Raw genomic sequence first — 22,948 nt, 5'->3', positions numbered from 1 at the left:
ATTAAATTAAATGTATAATAGGATGTAAATGAGAGGGACACGGGTGGCGCTGTGGGTTAAACCACAGAGCCTAGGACTTGTTGATCAGAAGGTCAGCAGTTCGAATCCCCGCAACGGGGTGAGCTCCCGTTGCTCGGTCCCAGCTCCTGCCCACCTAGCAGTTCTAAAGCACGTCAAAGTGCAAGTAGATAAATAGGTACCGCTCCGGCAGGAAGGTAAACGGTGTTTCTGTGAGCTGCTCTGGTTCGCCAGAAGTGGCTTAGTCATGCTGGCCACATGACCCGGAAGCTGTACGCCGGCTCCCTCAGCCAGTAAAGCGAGATGGGCGCTGCAACCCCAGAGTCGGTCACGACTGGACCTAATGGTCAGGGGTCCCTTTACTTTTACCTTTACCTTAGGATGTAAATGAGACCATAAAGTAGGCCTCACGGCAAATTAACAATTCTGTAACATGATCTTACAATTACATCCTGTAACATGATGATGATACACCATATTTTTCTGCTTCCTTCTATAGTTTTTGTTGTTAATTGTATCTTTTGTTTTCATTTGCTTCACAACAGTATTTGAATCGTGGTTGCACTCAGTACTTTGCCACCAAAGAAACAGATAAGCAAATTTTACAGAACCGCAAAAGTCCTCAGGTATGAGACCTACTCTGTATGTTTTACATTCATGTTTAAAAGCTCAGACTTTGCAGAGCAGCAGCAGCAGCAGCATTTGCTGCCGCCATCGCTTGCTGCTATTTCACATCTGGTTCACATGGTACGACTTATTTTTGCTTTGTATGCAAGCAGTTTGGCAGCACTGATTCTTGTTTGAGAACAGGGACTGAATGTCACCACCACTACTTCAGACAAATGATTGGCACTGTCAAAAATGACAGCAGCCATTTGTTAGTGCATGCAGATCCTAATGTGCAGCTGGAAAACCTATCCTCTGCTCTATGTAAGGGCATTTCAACTGGGACCCATTGTCTCAGCTGTGGCTTCCCTTCATGAACCGAACTTTTATTCATGTACATATGGACTAATCTTGGGAGGTTCTGTTCTTGCAAATGTGCCCAAGTTGTAGCCACTGAAATTTCATTGGCACACATTCTTTAGGGAAGGTGTCCTATGATTGAATACCCCACCCCAATCTGACTATTTATAGAAATGAAACGACAACACAGCAGGTATTTTTTTGCTTGCTGTGTTGTTTAACATTTCACTACATTGTTGAGTTTAAATACCTGCAGAAGCCCAAAGGTACAGAGTATATTTTGTAATGCTGGTCTCAGTAAAATAAACAAACAGAGAAGCAAAATTCAAAAAAAGTATGCTATTGGGCTGGGTTGTTGATCCTGATTTCCCTACGTCCCCACTCCCTAGTCATCGCCAGTATATAGCCTCCAAGTGGGGGGGGGGGTACCTGTTCACAGAAATGCTTCACTCCCCATGTGAGTGCCCACAACAATTGCAACTGTGGTCCATTATTGGTTGCTCTTACATGAAGTCTTAGCTAGTGAGGCAAGAGAGAAAAAAATCCCTTTCTCAGTGCAAATCCTCTTGCCATGGCAGTGCATTACCGCTCATATGGCAGCATAGCATCAGGCTTATAGTGAAGTGCTGGTACCACAAGACTAAGCTGGGCTTAGGTAAGTAGCTAGTAAGTAGCTGCTCATGGTTTCTCTCTGTAACTTGCAATGCTCTTTGGGCATGTAGGAATAGTTTATATTCGTACCCCAGAAAGCACATTGGAGAACAGTTAGCTTATGCACTGGCACCTTTAGGATTATTCATTAATTTATCTGTTTGTGGTAGCTTGGAGCTGTTGCAATGTCCAATCAAGTAATTTGTCCAACTCCTAGTATTGCTATGTAGTGCGTAGACATTAATTTTTATTACTATTACAAGACACGTGTAAGTAATAATTAAAAAAATTAAATAAAAATAACAGTATTCTCTCCAAAGGATCAGTCATATAAAGAATGCACAACCAACTTCATTTAGCCATGAGTGGGCATTGCTTTATAATTATGTATTTATTCACACGACTGCTTGGACCAGTGGCATTTGTGGGTCTTAAATAAACTTTTAGCCACGGACTGTATAAGACAGTGATGGCCAAACTTGGCCCTCCAGCTGTTTTGGGACTACAACTCCCATCATCCTTAGCTAACAGGACCAGTGGTCAGGGATGATGGGAATTGTAGTCCGAAAACAGCTGGAGGGCCAAGTTTGGCCAGCATAGGTGTAAGACATGCTCTCACTGTTGAGGAAGCTGTGGTGCGGGTGGAGGGTAGTCAGGTGAAAAAAGGTGATAGGGTTTCTGCTGTGTCACAAACTTCACCTGCTGAAATTCCCGCTTCAGCTCAACTGTTAAAGGTGCGGGGAGCCCTGACTTTTCTTTTTCCTTCCACCATGTGAAAAAACTAACTTCCTCTCAGTTCAGTGGGTGATATGTGTCTTTTACATCTACTTGACCCCTGTACTGATCAAAAGCTTTGGTTGTTGTGGGCTAAAAGCCATGTGAATGAGCCTGGTGTCAAAAACTTGAAGGGATTGTTAATGTTAAATGAAGAGAAGATCCATCTTGTAAATACAGGGATCCTTTTAAATATAGATATGTGATCTTGAAGGATGACCTATTTTCAGAGGTATATTAGAACTCAAATTCTGTCTTCGGTTTTAAACAAATATATAGTCTGTGATCTCAGTATGGATCTTGGAATTGACTCCTAAGAATGTCACCTGCCCTTTCTAACTATAAGTTATTCTCTTTCATCAAGCTATTCCATTGTATAAGTCATCTTTGTTGTTTCATCTTTAAACCTCCTTGAACATGTTTTAATAATAGTAAGCGGAGTAATCAATTAATGCTTACATTATTTTTATCCTTTTCCTATCAGGAAGATGAGGTGATCACTTTGTATAATTTGAAATTTTAATTTCATTAAATTGCTACGTGATGTGAATTTTTCAGATGCATGTTAGCATTTTTATTCTTAGATGATTAGATCAGTGTTTCCCTTGTTTGGGATTAAAGTGGGTACAATGCAAGTCAAATTGCATCTTCTCTTTGGGTTTACAGTGAACTTTTAAGATTTAAGGATTGTTTTTCTGCATGCTTCCCCACACCCTTGCATGTAGTAGCTTGCTTTTTAGTTAAAATGTTTAGATTTTAGAGGTGGTGGTGGTGTGTGATGTTTGAACTCAAAACAGCTGAATAACCATAACTGTGTGTAACTTTCCCTCCCCACAAAGAACCCATTGCCTGGTGAATTCTTACGCACTATAAAAGTTCATAAGAACTGGGCTATGGACTTCTATACACAGTTCTGTTTGCCAGACCAGTGTTTGTTTTTCTGCTGAATTTTATGATCCCACACTTCATTCATAATCTACGTATATTGCTGTCGCCTGACTTTTCTTGTGCCAAAACTGAGGAATGTTAATATTGGGCCTGAACCAAATGTTCGCAAGCAGACATTTTTGTTCCATTTTATGGGGGCCAAAATGGGGATGGGCCTGTAGCTCAGTGTTAGAACTTATTCAAAGATCAACCCTTGACATTTCCATGTAGGCCTGCAAATGATTCCCTTCCAAAACACTGGAGTGAGCTCCTAGTCAGCTTTGACAATTCTGAGCTAGATCAACCAATGATCTGAATTAGTGTGAGGCAACTTCCTTTGTCCTTGGCTCCTCCTTATGCAGCTACTTGATTACTGCCTAAATGTTTGGCTGCTTTCTCAGGCTGCTTTGACCTGATTATGTGACAGCAAACAGTTGAGGATCATGTAGCATCCATGACAGTGTCACGCTACCCTGTCAGAATGCTATGAAGCCTATTCAGAGTGAGGACAATAATTCCTGCCCTCACTCTTAAGGGCTGTTTTCTTGAAGATTTTCTAAACGAGAAGATACTTCTCATATTTAACACTACTTCCATACATTCTTCTGGTAGATCTTTGTGAAGTTTCAAATCACCCTGTCCCATATACTCCTTTCTCCACATTCAACATCGTCCTCCACATTGATCTGTAATGCTAGACAAACCTTGCTAGAACACAAATCTTGATTTTTATGTGTGGTATTTCTGAGCTCTGTCCATCAAATACACTTTTGCTTGCTTGTTTTGGCTGGATGTTCACCAATGGAAATATTAGTTCCAAGCATTTTGAGACTGCTTTTGTTTTGCTTTTATAGTACTTGAAATCAGGCTCCCTGAAAGATCCTCTGCTCGATGATCATGGAGACTTCAACAGAATGTGCACTGCGATGAAGAAGATTGGCTTAGATGATGAAGAGAAGCTAGATCTCTTCCGGGTGGTGGCTGGCGTCCTACACCTTGGGAATATTGATTTTGAAGAAGCTGGCAGCACTTCTGGTTAGATCAGTAACTTTTGTTTCATTTTGCACCGAGCAGTGTTGCTGCTTTGGTGAAAAGTTGGTGCGCCTCAGCAAAGGAACACAGAGGATTCCTTGTTTGTGTGTGGCGATCTACCGTATTTTTCACCCTATAAGACGCACCAGACCACAAGACGCACCTAGTTTGTGGAGGAGGAAAACAAGAGAAAAAATATTCTGAATCTCAGAAGCCAGAACAGCAAGAGGGATCGCTTTGCAGTGAAAGCAGCGATCCCTCTTGCTGTTCTGGCTTCTGGGATAGCTGCGCAGCCTGCATTTGCTCCATAAGGCGCACACACATTTCCCCTTACTTTTTAGGAGGGAAAAAGTGAGTCTTATAGAGCAAAAAATACGGTTTTTTTCTTTCTTAAGAGATATGCCTATTATTATGTGTGTGATTCTGCCTTGTTCATTCATGCTTTGTGGAATAGTTTGTGCTGTGTGTTACAAGTAGCTGTCTAAAGAAAAGGACTTTGTAGGCAGTTGCTGGTTACTTACTTTAATGATTTTTTTTGAACCCACTTTTTAGCTGTTTCCCCCCCTTTTGCTTTTAAAAATAGGTGGTTGCACTCTGAAGAATAAATCTAGCCAGTCTCTGGAATGCTGTGCGGAGCTCCTCGGTTTGGACCAGGATGATTTGCGTGTAAGCCTCACCACCAGAGTCATGCTGACAACAGCAGGGGGCACCAAAGGAACGGTTATAAAGTAAGTGGTTCAGAAAAGCAGTGTGTTTCTCTTTGTTCCTCTCCCCCCACCCACCCCAAACAGCTGCCCTACATGGTAGTTGTCTTTTTTAAAAAACGGAGATTGTAAAAATTGCCTATTAAATCTTTGCTTTGAGCTATTCGGAAATGTCTTACTTGCAACTGTTTATGGCGGAATAGAAATTTAGAGTTGCGTTCCTTTCCTTTTTACTTTTTGCTTTGTTCTGCAAGATGAATAGCACTTTCCGAAGAGCAATAAAACATCTGTTGCTGTGCCAAATTTATTTCTGTCTCCCTTTCATCCCAGTGTGCAAGAGAGAATATATCTGTGCAATAACGGTAAGGGGGAAAAAATTGCCTGGCAGTTTTGTTAATGATTAACCTGTCAAACGCTAGCAGGGAAAGTGAAAATGCCTTGCAGTGTGTCTCAGCACAGCTTGAATCCATATTCGCATAACAATAATTGCTTAAAACCTGGGAGTAAGCATGATGTTTGTACTAAGCGTGCAGCCTGCACGGCTCCTTGGAATATTTTAAAGATGGAAGTGGAAAACTCCAATGTTCACTCAGTTCTTTAAGCACTGCAACTTACTCTTTTGTGTGTGTGGTTTGCAGCACTGTGCAGCAGAACTGCCGCTTTATAGGCATGAGTTATGCAAATAGCCTGCTATGTAAACGGTTTGTCTCCTGTCAACATTGCTTGAATTGTGGATGGGTTCTGTTCAGTCACTTCAGCTATTAACAGCTCGCGCTCGCAATATTTCATCTTACCAGTGATTTAAGCTATCTGAGAACCTTGCCTACTTCTGCAAGATGACTTGGTTTGGTTTTATGTGGGCTTTACCCCAAATTTCCATTTTAATTACATGACATTGTGTCAAGAGCCCAAAGTTCGTACCTTTGCATACCATTTGCTTAGGATCGCTTTCTCTAATGAGGCTGGCTTTTCCTCAAAAAGAGAAGGTGCAATCCAGTGGGAAGAACTCTTAATGAACAGAATGAGACTGTGTTGCCACTTCAAGATCACTTCTGACTTAATGCAGCTGGTGGGAGGGCAGCAGTGGGGAAGGAGCTCATTCTGTACAAGGAGAAGGATACGGAGCAGCAAGCTGCGCAACCACTGCTGCGCTCATGGTGAAAAGACACTTCCACTTGTTCAAGGCAGTCCTGCTGAGTTGCCCCAATTTTCCTCAACTGTTGTAGCCCTCCATGCCCCATCACACACTTACCTTTCAGAGGTAGGGGACTTGAAAGCCCAATTGGTGCACTACCCTCCCATGTTTTCTTGAGTGGAGCCAGTAAACCTACTTGCCATCCAGGAGGGCCTTTAAAACACTGATATATCATGAGTTTCCATCTTCATTCACTTCAACAACTTTCAGTGGGCATTGTTGCTACCCCCACACTCTAATAAATCAAGGTGTACTTTCCCAGGGTACAAAAGGTAAGATGAACTTTAATCAAAAGTTTCCTTTCCGTGCTATAGGATGGCAGAACCGAACAAGCTGTCAGTATTTTGTGGGAGGGATTCAAGCAGGAAGTTTAGGTCTGCACAATTCAAGGGATCGCCCTAATTCAGAAACAGAACTTTTGGAGTTAGGAAAGTGACGGGAAAACATGAGATGACTGACTGGCCAATGAGAACATGTATAAACACCCCACAAGCAAATCGGGATGAATGCCGATTGTATAACAAATAAATCGGAACAAATGTTCAATAAAGAACAGATATCATCTAACTTCCACGTAAGCTTTGTGGAAGCAAATCAGGATGAATGCTCAATAACTAGGGCATCTGGAGGAGCCCCAGGTCTAGATTAAATTCTGTGTCAAATATTGAACAGGTTTCTAAACCAAAGCAAGTGCCCATTTTTAGATTATAAACATGAGCAAGAACTTGTTGACATGACTAACCATTCAGCGGTGGAGCAAACTTCCTTGGAAAATGATAGACCATCCTTTTTCAGAAGGTTTTCAGCAGAGGCTGAAGGCTACTGATTAAAGAAGCTGGATTTCCTACATCTTTAGCAGGTTTGGCTAGGTGACCTTGGAGGTCTTGTCCGACTCTTTGGGCAGTATTACTCATAGTAGGCCCACTCAAATTAATGGGCCTGACTTAGTCACGTTCGTTAATTTAAATGGGCCTGCTCTGAGTAAAACACCCGGTGATTCTATGAAAATGTAGGAAATGCAGCCACTTTTGGAATGACTAAAGGAAGAACAACAAAAACAAAAAAAAGATGATTGCTGCACTTTCCCCATTGAAAGTACAGAGAATACTTAAGTATTAAGATTTAGGAAGAATGAGCTGCTTAATAGGTAGTGGGGATGAGCTTGATGAGATAAACAGAGATGACTTGGCCATGGTACTCTATGGCTCTGGCGACTTCCAGATTGGATTATTTTAATGCGCTGTACATAGGCTGCCCTTGAAGGCGACTTGGAAACTTCAACTGGTTCAAAATGCAGTGGGCAGATTATTGACTTTGGAGGGGGGGATGTCCCTAGACAACACTCAAACATCCCTTGCCGGTTAATTTCTGGGACAAATTAAAGGTGTTTGTGCTAGTCTTTGCCCTTCTTTACAAAACCTCTTTGGCGTTAAGATCAGCAGAGGGACCCTCTTAGTAGTTCTGCTGCTCCCAGATGTTTGGGGTGGTGATGGCCCAGGAGAGGACATTCCCCATGGCAGGCCCTTAGTCCCCTCTCCTCCCACAGAGGTACACCTGGAATCTTCCCTATACAGCTTTTGGCGAAGACACATTTATTTACCCTGGCCTTTCAAACTTGAGGTGTGTGTTTTCAGATACCCACCCTCTCCCTATGACTGTAATTTATTTTAACCATTTTTAATTTCAGATTTTTTAATTGTTGTTGTAACCTTACTGGGATCTGTTGGTTATGGTTAAGCAATCAATTTATTAATAATAGTAACAGTTAATAAATGAATAGTTTTTAATGTAACTATTATGCAGTAATGGGGGCACAGGTTTGAATTTTAGATGGGTCCTGCCTTATTCTTGGTCCCCTGGTGCTTGCGCCAGTATACCCATGACAAACCATAAACCTGTAACAGGGCAATTTGACACCCGTGTGACTTCTGGGAGCATGGAATTGGATCTTTTTTTATAGCCACAGCATTTTGGCTGTCTTAATATTTCAAGATTCCAAAGTGTTGGGTAGAGCTATGAAGGCCTGAGGAGGGGGGAAATGGAAGAACTGGGGGAAATCCCAGCCCCCCCCCATTTTTCTGCTTTTTGTCCTGTTGTGTTTCCAAAACAATGGGGGGATCCAGAACAATATGGGGGAAAATGGGTCCTGCCCCACATTTTCCATTTCCTCCCAGGCTTTCACATCTCTAGGGCTGGGGTGCCCACCCCCCAATACTGTAGAAATAATATTGAGGGATAAGTTTGCATTCTGTTTTGAAGAGGTTCTGCAGCATCATATTTTATAGTATAGATGACTATATAGTTATTTCTAAACTACAGGTGTTAATGTATACTACTTTCTTCTTCCTTCAATTTTCCTTTAATTTTGAAATCTACTGTGGAAGGTTGCTGGGGTTTTTTTTGGGGGGGCCCCTAAAATTATGGTGTGCATAGTGCCTTATATAAAAGATTGGCAGTTGACATGAACGACGAGGATTACAGCGCTGAGCTCTTAAACGTATCAGAAGGGGAATGTAAAGGAACCTTCCCTCTATTTATAAGATAGGATTGCTGTCAGTACCTATTACGCTAAGATAAATCAAGAGATAGTACATTAAGGCTAATTACACTCTAATGTAACGTAGCTGCAGCCATTCCTAATGAACAGATGAACAGAGCCTTCATTTCCTAGATACTTCGTTTGCAATAGCGGGGAATTCCAATGCACAGCAGCTTGCCTTTACATAGGGTTTTTACACAAAGGAGAGGCGTTACTGCAATAGAGGAAAGCCTGCCTTTTATACCCCTAAGAATGGTGTAATGTTAGACAGCTGCCCTGCAGGCTCTCTACAATTCCTCTCTGTGTTGACCTAGAGAAGAGCGCAGTGTAGAGAGGACTGTAACTGCTAATCCTTTTCTCTGACAGTGTCAGCATCTCGGTGCAAATGGGATTGTGTTTTTTTCAGGCTGGGCTTAAAATTGCCCCCAAAACAGTTCAAATTCCCTGTGCGGCTTTCAGTTGTTTTTCTCTTTTCTTTTTGCAAATAAGTGTTCGTTGCTGCCAGGTAAGGGGGAAGAGGGCGAAGAAGTGAAATATCTTAAAGTTTCTATCCCCCCCATCACAACAGAAAAGCTGTCTTGGAAAACCTATTTTCAGTGTTAGCTTTCTTTGTGTCTACTTCTGTTTTCAGTGCATGCCTGTATGCTTGTGAATAAAACGAATCAAACTTTCCACAAAAGGCACGCACTGCTCCTCGTGGTTTGTTACAGGGTGTGCATTTTTGTGGCTGGTTACTGCACTGAGAAGGCACTCTTCACAGGAGGTTGGGCTATAGATGACCCTCCTTTCTCTCCAATATTTTGAGTTTTAGGTAGCTGCAGTAGTCCCTGATTGGCTATAATTTCATGCCACCCCCCCATCATGTGACATCACGTAGCCCACAAAACTAATTCTGAGTGAGGGCAATTCTTCTGAACAGGCACTGTCCAAATAAGTCTCGCTTGCCCTCAGGGGTGGTGTCACATTGCCAAACATAAATTGCTGTGTGATGAGATCATTGTTACCAGGAAGAAGGTCAATTTTAAAATACCTTTTTTGTGTGTGCTGAGAATAGCACATTTGGCTCAGCCCTCAAAGAAATATACCTGGAATATCCTTATCTGAGGCACTTCCTTCTCTTCTTTCCAGTTTCTCCTCAGGATCCAGTGTTTTGAATCCAGCCTTTCCTCCTTCATCTTCCATGCTCTCCCACTTTCAACTGAGTCTGCTTCCTTCCGATTGTGGATTTTAAGCATTTTAAATAGCAATCTTTCATCTTGTGTGCTTTGTTACATAAAACAGGGTGTAAACAGAAAAAAGGGGGGAGGCAGAGGGCACTGAAGTGGTTAAATGAGCAGTGCCAAACAGCTGCTTTACCTATTACCACAGAGTGGAACTAGAGGATATGCAAGGGATTAGTACATCAATTTCTACTCTTCCTGGTATTACATAATGAAGGAAGATGTTATGTGCTCAGTATTTGGATACAGATTTCACGCAGTTCCAGGGAGCCTAGAGAGAGGATGTATGACCTCTTTTAAGGAGTTCACCACAGAGCAGCACTCCATATAATCGCCTTGCTAACACATGGGACTGTTTTTGGGCTTGTGGACAGTCTGGGGTCACATGAACCGATGCATCCATGTAGGTAGCGTGGCTGTGGCTGCCCCAGTTTCCATGAGGGTGACAGCATTTTTCATTCCTCTGCTATAATGAAAATTGACGTTGCTGTGAATACAGCACCCATGTGGGGGAGACACCATTCATGCAAATTGGTGTCTCCACATTGGAGCTGTAGACACGACAGCTCCAATTTTGCAAGCTCAGCTCGGCCATAAAACCAGCATATCTCCAAGGCATATGAATCACTCCACACATTCCGTTTTGGTTTTCAGGTACAAGCACCCTTCAGCTATGTTCAAGTGGTGAAACTCCTGTCTGTTGCCTTAATGCGTGCATGTTGGAACAGCAAACTTAAGATTTTACTGGTATCGGGCCCTCCACCAAGGTTGATGGGTGTTAGGTTCCCGGCCTTTTTACTGGTGGCCCCCTTGCTTCTGGAATTCCTTCCCCTAAGAACTTGACTTGTCCCCTTTTCTTGTAGCCTTTAAGAGGACAAAAAAGGCTTTAAAAAAGAAAATAAAATTCCACCATATTGCTAGATCTTTATGGTGTTATCTGAGGTTTTGAAGATTGTATCTTGTTTCATTCTGTCATTTTGCATTTGTTTTGGGAAGTCGTGTTGTGAGGGCTTGCCACCAAAAATGGGGAGAACGGAAATGAACAAATAACCTCTTGTTACCATGCAGGGTTCCACTGAAAGTAGAACAGGCGAACAATGCACGTGATGCTCTGGCAAAAACTGTCTACAGTCACCTCTTTGACCACGTGGTAAACAGGGTAAACCAATGTTTCCCTTTTGAGACGTCCTGTTTTTTCATTGGAGTTCTTGATATCGCAGGTTTTGGTAAGTCTTTTGCACAGGGAACTCTAAATTGCTGTTTAGCTTTAGTATGATTGCTGTATTGCATCATCTGCTTTCAGACCATGCTCTGGGATCTAGTTAGTGATCTGTATTTCTTCCATTGGAGTGATCACTTAGCGTTGTGTGTAAGTCTGTTGACATTCAAAGCAGAGTGAGCATTACATAGGATTGGGGGAAGCTAAAAGTCCAAATGACTAAAGCCTGATCCCAGGAAACCTTCCCAAAGCAGTGATCTAGATGGTGGCATTTATGTTGTGGTGACACTTCCTTTTTATAAAGTACTATGTAGTCGGGTGGTATTATTCAATAAACAAGTAGTGTTATCAACCTATAGCAGAAGGAGCTGTGGGAGCCGGAGACTGTGAGATCAGCAAGTAAGCTGGGTAGAGATTTGATACCATGAGTTCCCGTTTCAAAGCTCCTTCTTTAAACCACTGTGCTACCCTGGCTATGTTACCTGTCTTCAGCTTAATGGAAGATGTGGAGTAATCTAAAGAAATATGACAACAAATTGTTCTCATTAAGCCTTGGATGCAACTGGAATTCCTGTGGTGGGAAGAGGAATTGAGTCCACGACTCTGTATGCAATTACCGTCAGAAAGTCAGAGCTGCTACCTGAGCACTTCCTTTGTATTTTAAGAGAGAACAGTAGGGGATAGTCCAGGGGTCTGCAACCTGCGGCTCCGGAGCCGCATGTGGCTCTTTTACACCTTTGCCACGGCTCCGGGGCGGATACTAGCGAGGGGAGGAGGTGCATTGTGCGCCCCGAAACTCCCCATTGTGGCGGGCGCTGTACTGGCTGTGACGTCGCATGGGGGCGGTGTATGCGTTAGTCACGCACTGTCCCGACGTCACCTTCCCGGTTTTGCGGCTCCCAGTTTTTTTTCCTTCGGAAAAAGGGTCCAAGTGGCTCTTTTTGTCTTAAAGGTTGCAGACCCCTGGGATAGTCTAACTTCACTCTTCTGAATTGCAACTGTGTTCCTGCATGGAAGACCTAATGTTGGAACTTTGTGCCTTAAACCAACATAAGATTATAATAAGTGTATTTCCTAGCTGACGCCCCCACCCATTTTAAAGCATATTAATTCCTTTATTTTACAGAATATTTTGAACACAACAGCTTTGAACAGTTTTGCATTAACTACTGTAATGAGAAGCTGCAGCAGTTCTTTAATGAAAGGATTCTCAAAGAGGTAATTGTATACAACCATAACAAATTTATTATGGCATGGACCACAGTCCGCTTCATCAGATGCATGAAGTGTAATCCTCATTTGGCAGGTGGTGGGAATGGGATATACAACAATGAATGCAAAGTGAAATTCAGGAGAATCCAGTGATAAGTACCTGAAAGCAAAGTATTTACAGTGACCAGTTAACAAGGCTGTTCAGTGAACAAACTCATTAGTCTTTAAGGTGCCACAAGACTCTTGTTTTTGCCACAACTGTTTAATGCAGCTACCATTTTAGAATGTGATACATGTTGTTTATAGTCATTTCACTGAGGTTTTTCTGTTACCAGTGTCTGATCGGCAGATACAATACATCTGCAGAACTTTGCCTGTAGCAATTCTAGGAGTCAACTCCTTGAGTCTCATGGACTTTTGGTCATCCTGAGAAAAGTTACACAAATATTGCATTACGTAGATACCCCGTATATGTAATTTTTTAACATAAAAAAAGTGATTTGAAATTCCTTCTACGAAGATGTACAGAAAAATTGTGTCTGAATCAGCCTTATTTCCCCCATTAACATTTAAGAGCATGCATATAACTGATGTGCTTGAATGTCCTACTGGATTTGAAAACCATGAAGAAAGACTTCCAAATGACAACATTATTTTTCAGCTTCCACTTCAGTGCACATGGTGATGCTAGTTAGACAGCAATGCTGGAATTGTTTGAACAAGGTCAGCCTTCGTAGCACCTCTAGCAATTTGACAAAGGCCTGATGTTCGAGATACTGAACAATCATATTCCCAGAAACAAATAAAGCAAATGACATAGGAGGTGGTTCAGGCACCAGAAAAATATAGGACTGCTATTTTTTGGAAGTCTGAGCAAAAGTGCCGAGCGATTTCAGAACTGTTTCATGCCACAAAGTTCAGGTTGCTTAAGACTGTGAAGTGGCTCATCACTGAGAACATTACTCGTTCTTCTATCACGGGATCAGCTTGACTTGAAATACAACCAAGTCAGAAACAGGGATGGTGCTGGCACTCATGTGTGACATTGCTAGCACATATCCTCACGTAAAGAATATGAGAAGTTGGACAGATGAGCAGTATTTTACTCATACGATAATTTCATTATTTCTATTATAGGAACAAGAACTTTACCAGAAAGAAGGTTTAGGTGTCAATGAAGTCCACTATGTAGATAACCAAGACTGTATAGGTATGCATGTTGAATTCTGAGATGCCGTTTGTGTAAAAAAAGAAGAAGTTTTATTTGCTGTCGTTTTCATTGAAATTGAATGGTAGTATATCTGCTTTCTTTTCCTTAACCTTTAACATTCTTGGAAGCAGCAGGAGGGTGAAATGGGCCATTTCACATGAATTTTTTGAATGAAAACGTGCCGTATTTTACACCTGCTTCTTTCATATTTGATAAGAGATCCATATTTTGAAATTTTAGTGAGGGGACATAATGTGAAACTGTGGTTTGCTTAAACATAGTTTACTTTAAGGTCTGGTTCTGAGCCTCACTATAAACCTGGATTGTTTGGGGGACCGATAAACCAAAATATGAAATCACAATTTCGAGGTACTTTGCAAAAACGAATTGTTGTAAAACGTCTGAATTCACATATTGTTGACAAACCACAGGTTTGTTGCTTAGGTTGTTGACGTTTACTGCTAAGCCACTTAATATATCAGCTAATAGAATAGGTAAAGGTAAAGGTACCCCTGCCCGTATGGGCCAGTCGTGACCGACTCTGGGGTTGCGCGCCCATCTCGCTTAAGAGGCCGGGGGCCAGCGCTGTCCGAGGACACTTCCGGGTCACGTGGCCAGCGTGACAAAGCTGCTCTGGCGAGCCAGCACCAGCGCAGCACACGGAAACGCTGTTTACCTTCCCGCTAGAAAGCGGTACCTATTTATCTACTTGCACTTAAGGGTGCTTTCGAACTGCTAGGTGGGCAGGAGCTGGGACCGAATGACGGGAGCTCACCCCGCCGTGGGGATTCAAACCGCCGACTATGCGATCGGCAAGTCCTAGGTGCTGAGGTTTTACCCACAGCGCCACCCGCGTCCCAGCTAATAGAATAGCGGTTGGCAGATTCTGCAGATTACTCAAGAGCAGATGTATTTAGGAAAGGTAAAAGTTTTGCATTGCTTGGTAACACTCTTGTCACTACTCTGTATATACTGTATTAACTAGCCTATTGGCTTCTGTCTTGCAAACAGATTTGATTGAAGGGAAATTAATAGGTGTTCTTGACATTTTGGATGAAGAAAATCGGCTTCCCCAGCCGAGTGATCAGCACTTTACATCAATGGTACATCAGAAGCACAAAGATCACTTCAGACTCTCGGTAGGCTTATTTTTTTTATATTGGCATCAGTTTGTTTACCCCAAGTTATAAATTGTCAAAAATAAAACAATTGTACATCCAAGATTTCCCCATTATCCCTTTTCTGTCAGATGTTCCAGAATACTTTCCTACTGACAATTCTGGTCCTATAGAGGCTCATTTGCTTGGAGAGAGTGTAGCTACAATTACATGTACAGTGGTAACTCGCAAGACGAAATAAATTCGTTCCGCGAGTTTTTTCGTCTAGCGAATTTTTCGTCTTGTGAAGCATGGTGTCGGGAAAGTTTTGGAAAAGTTTCAAAAATCACCAAAGTCTTCAAAAACCTCAAAAAAGGCTACCACACCGCGTTCTATGAGTTGCTCCTCGAAGTCAAGTTGCAACTGTATTAACGGTGTTAAGAAAAAGGAAACAAACTTGCAAGACGTTTTCGTCTTGCGAAGCAAGCCCATAGGGAAATTCGTCTTGCGAAGCAGCTCAAAAAACGCAAAACCCTTTCGTCTAGCGAGTTTTTTGTCTTGCGAGGCATTCGTCTTGTGGGGCACCACTGTACAGTATATGTTTCTAATTGCAATGTGTGAATTCAGGACATAAGGACAGAGAGACTGACTTCAGGGAACAAGAAAATGTTTGCTTTGCAATGTTTGGTTACTCACCAACCCTCAAAAATCACCTTCTCTCCTGCATGACAGCTTGGTTTAAAAAAAGTTTCCATCTCCACAAATGGGACGTTATCTAAAATATTTATAAAATAACAAAAATATTTAGTTAAGGGTGTCATTTTACATAATGGATGGGCTACACAGATGAATGCTCGATGCATCCGTGACAGCAATCATGTCATCTTAAATTCCGAATCAACCCATTTGTTATGAAACCCAGTGTGCTGATCCCACCATAGGGCAGCGTCCTTGGCAATAGTCATGGCAGGTTTTATCTCCATATGTCTTTACAGCAAAATGAAAGGGAATATTATAAACGTACACTCCTGATTTATTTACCATGACCAAGCGTAAAGAAGCATTTGGTCTCTGAGGTTCTGGGAGAAAGTCAGTACAATTGCACACTGTCTCCAACCTTCATTTGAGTCACAGAATTTTAAAAGGAAGTGGATAAAAATCTGCAGTGCATCACATTTAATTTCTTAGCCACTTTCCACAAGAACTCTCCAAGTGACATATACAGATAAGATTCCGATACACAATACTCCACCAAGCTACAAATGAAACCACTAATGTGATCATATTGCAAAAACGAATATGTCTGTCTTCCTGATAAAACCTTGACCACCATCCCTGCTGGCTGTGATTGCAATCTAGTTGCCTTGGTCACAAACTCAATATAAAACGTGGCTTCCTTACAGTTAAATGGAGTAGGCTGAAGAAAGCACGTGGCATCAATTTTGACATGCCGGCTGTGGTTCCTGGTTTGTTTCTAGGTTCAGTTTAATGAGACCAATAGTGCCCAGGTCCAACATAAATGAGGACTGTCTTCTCTCATATACCTGTTCAATAAGATCTGCTTCATAGGCAGGGGTTTTTTTTGGGGGGGGGGTATGTTGGGCCCTGGGAAAGTGTGGAACTTTGTCCCTGGGAAAGTGTGGTCTGCCTTTGCATTGCTAGTTTTCAGTTGCATGTTGAGTGTTCTCTTTCAGAGGGCATTCAAGACCCCCATAGCTGCGATATTACTGTTGGGAATTTTAGTTGTTGCTGCTGGGTTTTTTTTAATAGGTGTTAAAGCTATTCTGTATGTTTTCTATGCTTTGAACTGCTTTGACACAAAAGGTGTGGCATTAATATTTTAATTAATAAATACATAACCCAACCAGGAACTAGTGCAGTCCATGTGGTTGGAGTCTTAGCCGTCTTCACTTTCTTGCCCTTTTTAGCTGAACACCACGAGGGCAGTGAAGAGCTGCCATTTAGCAGCACATTAATTTGTGGCATGCCAAAATGGCTGCCTAGAACTGGCATGTAAAAATGCATGGGGCTTACAAGGGCAAGTAGTTTTCTAATCTTTTTTCTTTGCAGTTTTATGTACGTAGTTGGTCATTTGTTTTGTGCTTTATGATTTTATGGTTCTATGACACTTATAAATAAATAACATAAATAAAATATTGGTTTTAAATTTCAGATACCCAGGAAATCTAAACTGGCTGTTCATAGAAATATCCGAGATGATGAGGGCTTTATAATCAGACATTTTGCAGGAGCAGTATGTTACGAGACAGTAAGTGAACATGATTTATTGAATTTCATCTTTCTGTATAGTTTTAAAAATAAATTATTTATATCTGTCGTGTAGTGGATCCTTGTGAGTGTGGCTGAGCAGATAAAGTATATTCAGCTACATGGTGAGAATTTACGAAGGCTATGGGAAGAACTCAACATCCTGCTTAGGACCCCACCAGATAATTTGAATATTGAAGAAGTTTCATTGGGAAGAGGTGTTAATCTAAGCTGGCAACACTGTTTGTGAGAGCAACTAAAAGTTTTTGAATGGTGTAACCTAATGAAGTAAAACAAATTTTGCTTCTGCTTTTTAAAATCATATTCATAATCAAAATCAGTGTCATATTCCTGTGTGCAATTTCTGCCCAGGTGCCACAGTGATCAAGTGATAGCATAGACATGTGCAAACTTTCCCTCCTACCTAACATTATTTTCATTATTTTCCTCAGACCCAGTTTGTGGAGAAAAACAACGACGCTCTGCATATGTCTCTGGAGTCCCTTATATGTGAATCCAAAGATAAATTTATCCGGCAGCTCTTTGAATCCAACACGAACAACAACAAGGACCATAAACAAAAAGCAGGGAAGCTCAGTTTCATCAGTGTGGGAAACAAATTTAAGGTATGGGCATGACAAACCTTCTCCTTTCTCGGGACTCCTTTCCATTTTCTATGAACACAACAGGACTGTAAAGTTAGGCAGACAGCATGAGTGGTTTCAGTTTCACGTATTCCTCTTGTCGGACCATCCTTGTTTACTCAGAAGCAATCCCTGCTGGTTTCAGCAGGATTTCCATTTTCTAGGATGCATGCTCAAAATTGCAACCTCAAACAGTTTTGTGATATGACAGGTATAACTCATGCAGTCTGGCCTTTGCTGTAGTAAACTGAGGCAAATCTTCAGTGGCTTTTTGCCTTTTCCTGATATTGAAGCAACATTTCTCCATGCCCTGAGGATACCGGGGTATTCCTTCTGTCCTCTCTCCCTGTTTTTTGTAGTCTGTGTTTGAATTTCAGAAAGGCCTGTGCGATCTCCAGGTAACACGCATTTCTTCCACACGTCCCTCTGCCTCACTTCTGTTCCTTGCCCTTCCTTTATGACTCACAAGCAGCATGAATGGCTTCTCTCTCACACACACACCTGCTTTTGCAATCTGCCTCTGCAACGTTTTATGTGGGGCTTCTTGGACTCTTCAGTCTTCAGTCGCACACTCACACTTGCACGCACTTCCACCATTGCCTCTGTCATTCCACCTTCTCTTGGGCTGTGGCTGCCGAAAGTTGCAACCGAGACTTCACCACATTGTATGTTACACAGGGAGCGAATGAATTCCCAAAATGGGAATCTGTATTAGTTTAATACTGTATGTTTAGCGTCTGTATTAATTGCAGACCCCGAAGCAACTTCTTATCAGAGCTAAATGTGTGGTTTAAAAAGCTTTGCTTTCTGTTGTATAATGAGAATTTGCACATTTGAAGCGAGCCCCTTCAGTCAACAGAAGCTAGCTATGGGTGTCCCATTGAGACAGTAAAGTAGATTTAAAGTGTTATCATTTCTCTGAACCCTCTAAAAATATTAATAGCATTGACAAGACAAAACAAAACCCAAAAAACCTCGGGGGTTGAGCATTCCTTTTCTCGCCCCGCTGCCCTTCTCCTAACAGTATTATCTGATGCTTTTCCTAATTTTTCCTTTTGTTCTTAGCTGTAAATCTGACCTCTGTGTCTTCTGCTCTTTCTGTGTTAAGCCTTCTCTGTTTTTCTGCTTCCTTTCCCTATTCATCAGTTTTTATTTTAGTTGGCTTTTACCAGCTCAGGATGGCTGGAGGGGAAGCTATAGGGGAGTTGAGAGGAAAAGCAGGCAGAGGCAAAACCAAGGGCTGCAGGTAAATGTATCACCTTTGTGGACTCATTATTTATCAAACTGCAGTAATTTCAGCCAGAATTCTTATTTCTAGCACATCAGTTTTGCTTCATGTAACGTTAGAAAAATGCCTCCACTCCACAGCAAGGTTTTTATTTTTGTTGCTGGTTCCCTCAACAACCCATGCATTAAAAACCACGTATTAAGTCTGTAGTGGGACTTGGGAAGGGCAGTAGCTCAGGGTGGGACTGTGTGCCTTGCATGCAAAGGGTCTTGGGTTCAATTCAGTTAGAGCTGGGGGGGGGGGAGTTCGTTTTCTTTTTCACTTTCGTTTTTTAAATTTTAAATTAAATACCACAATCATCCAAATAGAGGGAAAAGCAAAATATATTGAGAAAAATGGAGAGGAAGAAAATGGTTGGAGAAAATAGCTTGCATAATGAGATACTATTAAATTAACATAAAAAGAATATACAGGGGTACTTTGCCTGCGATTTGATTGTTGAATGAACAGAGCCCATAAACTTGTTTTGATCATTATATTTTAAAGTGTTTCTGTCAGCTTTATCATTGTGACATATTCCCAAGCTTTCCTCAGCCATTGTGGGTTGGTTGGAGGGTCTTTATTTTTCCATTGCTGGGCTGTATAGAGTTTTGTCATAGTCAAAAGAGTAGTTACTAATTAGAGATCAGGATTTATAACTTCACCGCATGCAAAGAAGGATTGTGTTTGCATTTCTAGGTAATGCAAAGCCGGTGATTTCCTGCTATATTCAAAATTGTAACACCAAGAGGTTTTGCTTTTGCACAATCCCAGAAGATATGTATGAAATCTGCCTTAGTTCTTTTTCTCCTCCAGCAGTCCTCCTTTTCTGAAACTCTGAAGAAAGGCTGCCACACACTGTAGAATCAGGCGTAGCCAACATGAACGATGATGTTCCACAGCTCCCATCATTCCTGGTTAGAATGAATGGGAGTTGTGAATCATTATTATTAATAATAATAATTTCATTTCCATCCTGCTTTACATTTTTAATGGGGGGGGGAATCTCAAAGTACCCAAATAAAACAATCTGAAAGAAAACATTACAGAAGAAAGTCAAATATAAAGTATGCATCCAAGGCAGCATAATTAACAGGAAACTAAAATATCATCTTAAAGATTTCAAATGGAAATCTTTACTAATGGAGGTTAAATATAAAATGTACATTTAAAGCAGCATAATTATCAAGAAAATAAAACACTTTCTTGAACACAGAACATACCTGCAGCTGTTGCAGCCAGTTCTGTCAATGGCTGTGGGAACTCAGGCTCGAGAAGCAGGGTCTGCACTAAGAGACAGCCAAGGTGGTCCAACTACATCTGGAAGAGCGCCATGTTGGCTACTCCTAATGTAGACATTACTGAGCTAAATGTACCAAGAAGGCAACTTGCTTGGTTTTCATATAGAAAACGGGTTTACAAAGATAAGTCATTTTCCTTGGGTAAAAAGTGTAGGTGTGTATGTCCGAAATAAAAATGCAAAAGGAGGATTTCAGGCATGCAGAGAAGTAGGTGAAATTATAGCAGGGCCAAGGCTTTTCAGCTTAGCTGAAGATCCCTCTGTTACTTGGGATTGCCACAGAGTCTTCCCATCCCCCCAGCCCCCTTGAATGGCCTGATAATGGGAGCTGGAATAGGGTTGGGGGAGAAGTGGGACGGGATAGGATAGCAGAGCCAGTCTCTGTGCTTGGCTAAACAGGTGAGGAAGATGCTCCCTGCTTCTGGCTTCTGCCAAGCCCAGCACGCTATGAAACAAAAACCCACTCTTCCTGAGGGTCCGCTAGTATGCACAGAGGACTTGGGGAGGTGGGCAGGTCTCTTCCTACTACTCACTGGGCTTTGGGGCAAGAGAAAATTAAACACCAGTGCTCAAGCCTACATTGTTGTTTTTGCCTCTCGGTTGCAATGCCAGGTAAGAAACTGACTCTGCTCCCCCAACAAGTTACTCTGTGCATGCCTGCTGAGTCATTGGATGGGTTGACCCTCTTTTGCCCAACATGAAAATTGCATTTCCCTGGGCTCTGTGCAATGCCAAGGGACGTCCATGGGGGAGGGGGGAAATTGGTGGTGGGTGTGTCTTCATTAGCAGGTGATTGGCTTTGTGAATCACCATTTGAAACAAAATCTAGACCACTAAGTCAATGCATAGTCTATATTTTAAACATTTTGTAACTTCGACCAACACACCCTAATGGCTGAAAAAAGTGTTTATTGAAACCTATCTGGTTCCTGATGAGTTATGTGCAAACATCCGCTGCATCTGGCAAAATACAAGACTCCCCTCATGATTTGGGATACTGTGTCTGATACCATCCACTTAATCCATGTAAGGTTCATCTAATAACATGGATCAGGATATCTATGAGCCAGGTGAATGCGTAGTGTAAGTCAAGGGAAGCCAAAGTGGTGCCCCTGCCACGCCTGCCACTGCTAATGCTAGCTGGGGCTGATGGGATCTGGTGTCTGACAACATCTGCAGGGCACTACATTGGCTTACCCTTGTGTTCAGTGTTTAAAAGAGTAGCTTAGAAAGGTGGTGTTTAGAAAGGAGACATTCCTAAAGGCCACTTGGGTAAGAGAAGCATTTATGTACCAAGTTGTACATATGAAGTCGGGCGGAAGAATTCTGGTAGTGGTATGGTATGGTGTTGCTGCTTCCCACCTTAATTCTCTTGCTGCTAATGCGGTTCGACTACGAGTAGCAAGTGAAGGTGTTGGTATCGTGGACTGACAGATCCTATGCACTCATTCTCCTTTTCACCTCCATTTGAGCAAGTGCATGTGTGCATGGGGAGCTCGTGCTAAGTGATGCATGCAAGTAATGATGTGTCCTCATGAGTGTAGCCTGGGGGGAGGCGGGGGGAGGGCAGCTGCCCCCATCAAGTAAATCAACAAAAATATTTATCTAACTGAGGTTCTCCCCCCCACCATGAAGCCTGGCCACGTCCATGTATGTCCTGTGTGCCTAATCTCCCATTCTCCATACTGATGCAATTTCCTTTGCTTTTACAGACTCAGCTGAATCTGCTCCTGGAAAAACTTCGCAGTACAGTAAGTGGAGATTCTTTGCCTTCTGTTAGCTCACATTTATTTTAATTTTTTAAAAATTGCATTTATACCAAATCTATGGATTTCAAATGACATATTGTAGGAATAAGTTAACTGTATAACCACTGCAGTTGATAGTGAGGCAAGCTCTTATCTGCTGAAGCATGGCTGTTCCATGATCCATGTCAACAAGTTAGTTATTAGGGGTCAGACGTTTTGGATATTACCATCCAATACATGAATTGATGGCGCCTTCTGTGTGCATCGGTTGAGTGTTTCCGATGTGGCTCAAACCATTTTCAAAGTACTTTTTAGTTTTAGATATGTATATTTTTAAAGTATCCCATCCTTGAGGGCCTCAGTGCCGGATCAAAGCATTGGGGAAGACTTGCTAGCAGATAATTGCCCATGATAAACACAATGGGATGTATTGAGAATCATTGCTTACACATCTGAGACCATTTATCTGCCCTATTCTTAGCATGCAAAGTACAAGTACCTACTAAAACATCACTTCTTTATTTTCTTTGGCAGTCACTCATAGCCAAGTAAAATTGTCTTCCATGAACAGGGTCTTAACAGTGAGTCTGTAAGTGACTGTGGAGGCCAATTCTGGAGCCATACGTCCTTCCACAGTACGGACATAGGTTTCAGGGCAGGAGTTGATGACAGTGAGAATTTGCCAAACGTGCCTTCCTCTTAGCTCGTTTCTCCTTTTTGCCCTGAGTTTGTGCTTCTTCAAAGTCCATGACACCTTTGGTGAAGACTGTTTTCCAACTGGAGCTCTCACAGGCCAGTGTTTCCCAGTTATCAGTGTTTACACTACATTTTTTTAGGTTTGCCTTGAGAGCATCTTTAAATCTCTCTCGGTGTCCACTAGTATTTAACTTTCCATTCTTTAGTTGGGAATAGAGTAGTTGTTTTGAAGGACGATAGTCAGGCATCTGCACAACATGA

The 22,948-nt window shown here is 41.9% G+C and overlaps 1 protein-coding gene across 5 annotated transcripts in view; it reads left to right on the top strand.

Annotated features, from left to right (window-relative positions):
* Positions 1-22,948, top strand: part of MYO6 (myosin VI) — a 106,859-nt gene that overhangs the window by 49,364 nt on the left and 34,547 nt on the right. For all 5 annotated transcript variants that reach the window (XR_014218508.1, XM_082218247.1, XM_082218246.1 and 2 more), the window contains exons 10-19: positions 564-644; positions 4,191-4,371; positions 4,952-5,096; positions 11,095-11,252; positions 12,372-12,463; positions 13,595-13,667; positions 14,679-14,806; positions 16,938-17,033; positions 17,485-17,658; positions 21,956-21,994. Coding sequence is in view for 4 of the 5 variants with exons in the window: in XM_082218247.1 (XP_082074373.1) it covers positions 564-644; positions 4,191-4,371; positions 4,952-5,096; positions 11,095-11,252; positions 12,372-12,463; positions 13,595-13,667; positions 14,679-14,806; positions 16,938-17,033; positions 17,485-17,658; positions 21,956-21,994 (1,167 nt within the window). In the remaining variant the exon portion in view is untranslated. The remainder of the gene's footprint in view (positions 1-563; positions 645-4,190; positions 4,372-4,951; positions 5,097-11,094; positions 11,253-12,371; positions 12,464-13,594; positions 13,668-14,678; positions 14,807-16,937; positions 17,034-17,484; positions 17,659-21,955; positions 21,995-22,948) is intronic.

This window comes from Podarcis vaucheri (assembly GCF_965113315.1).
Source record: "Podarcis vaucheri genome assembly, chromosome: 3".
Classification (NCBI taxonomy): Eukaryota; Metazoa; Chordata; class Lepidosauria; order Squamata; family Lacertidae; genus Podarcis; species Podarcis vaucheri.
The sequence above is the reverse complement of the archived record's forward strand: the minus strand, read 5'-3'. Positions and strand labels throughout refer to the sequence as shown.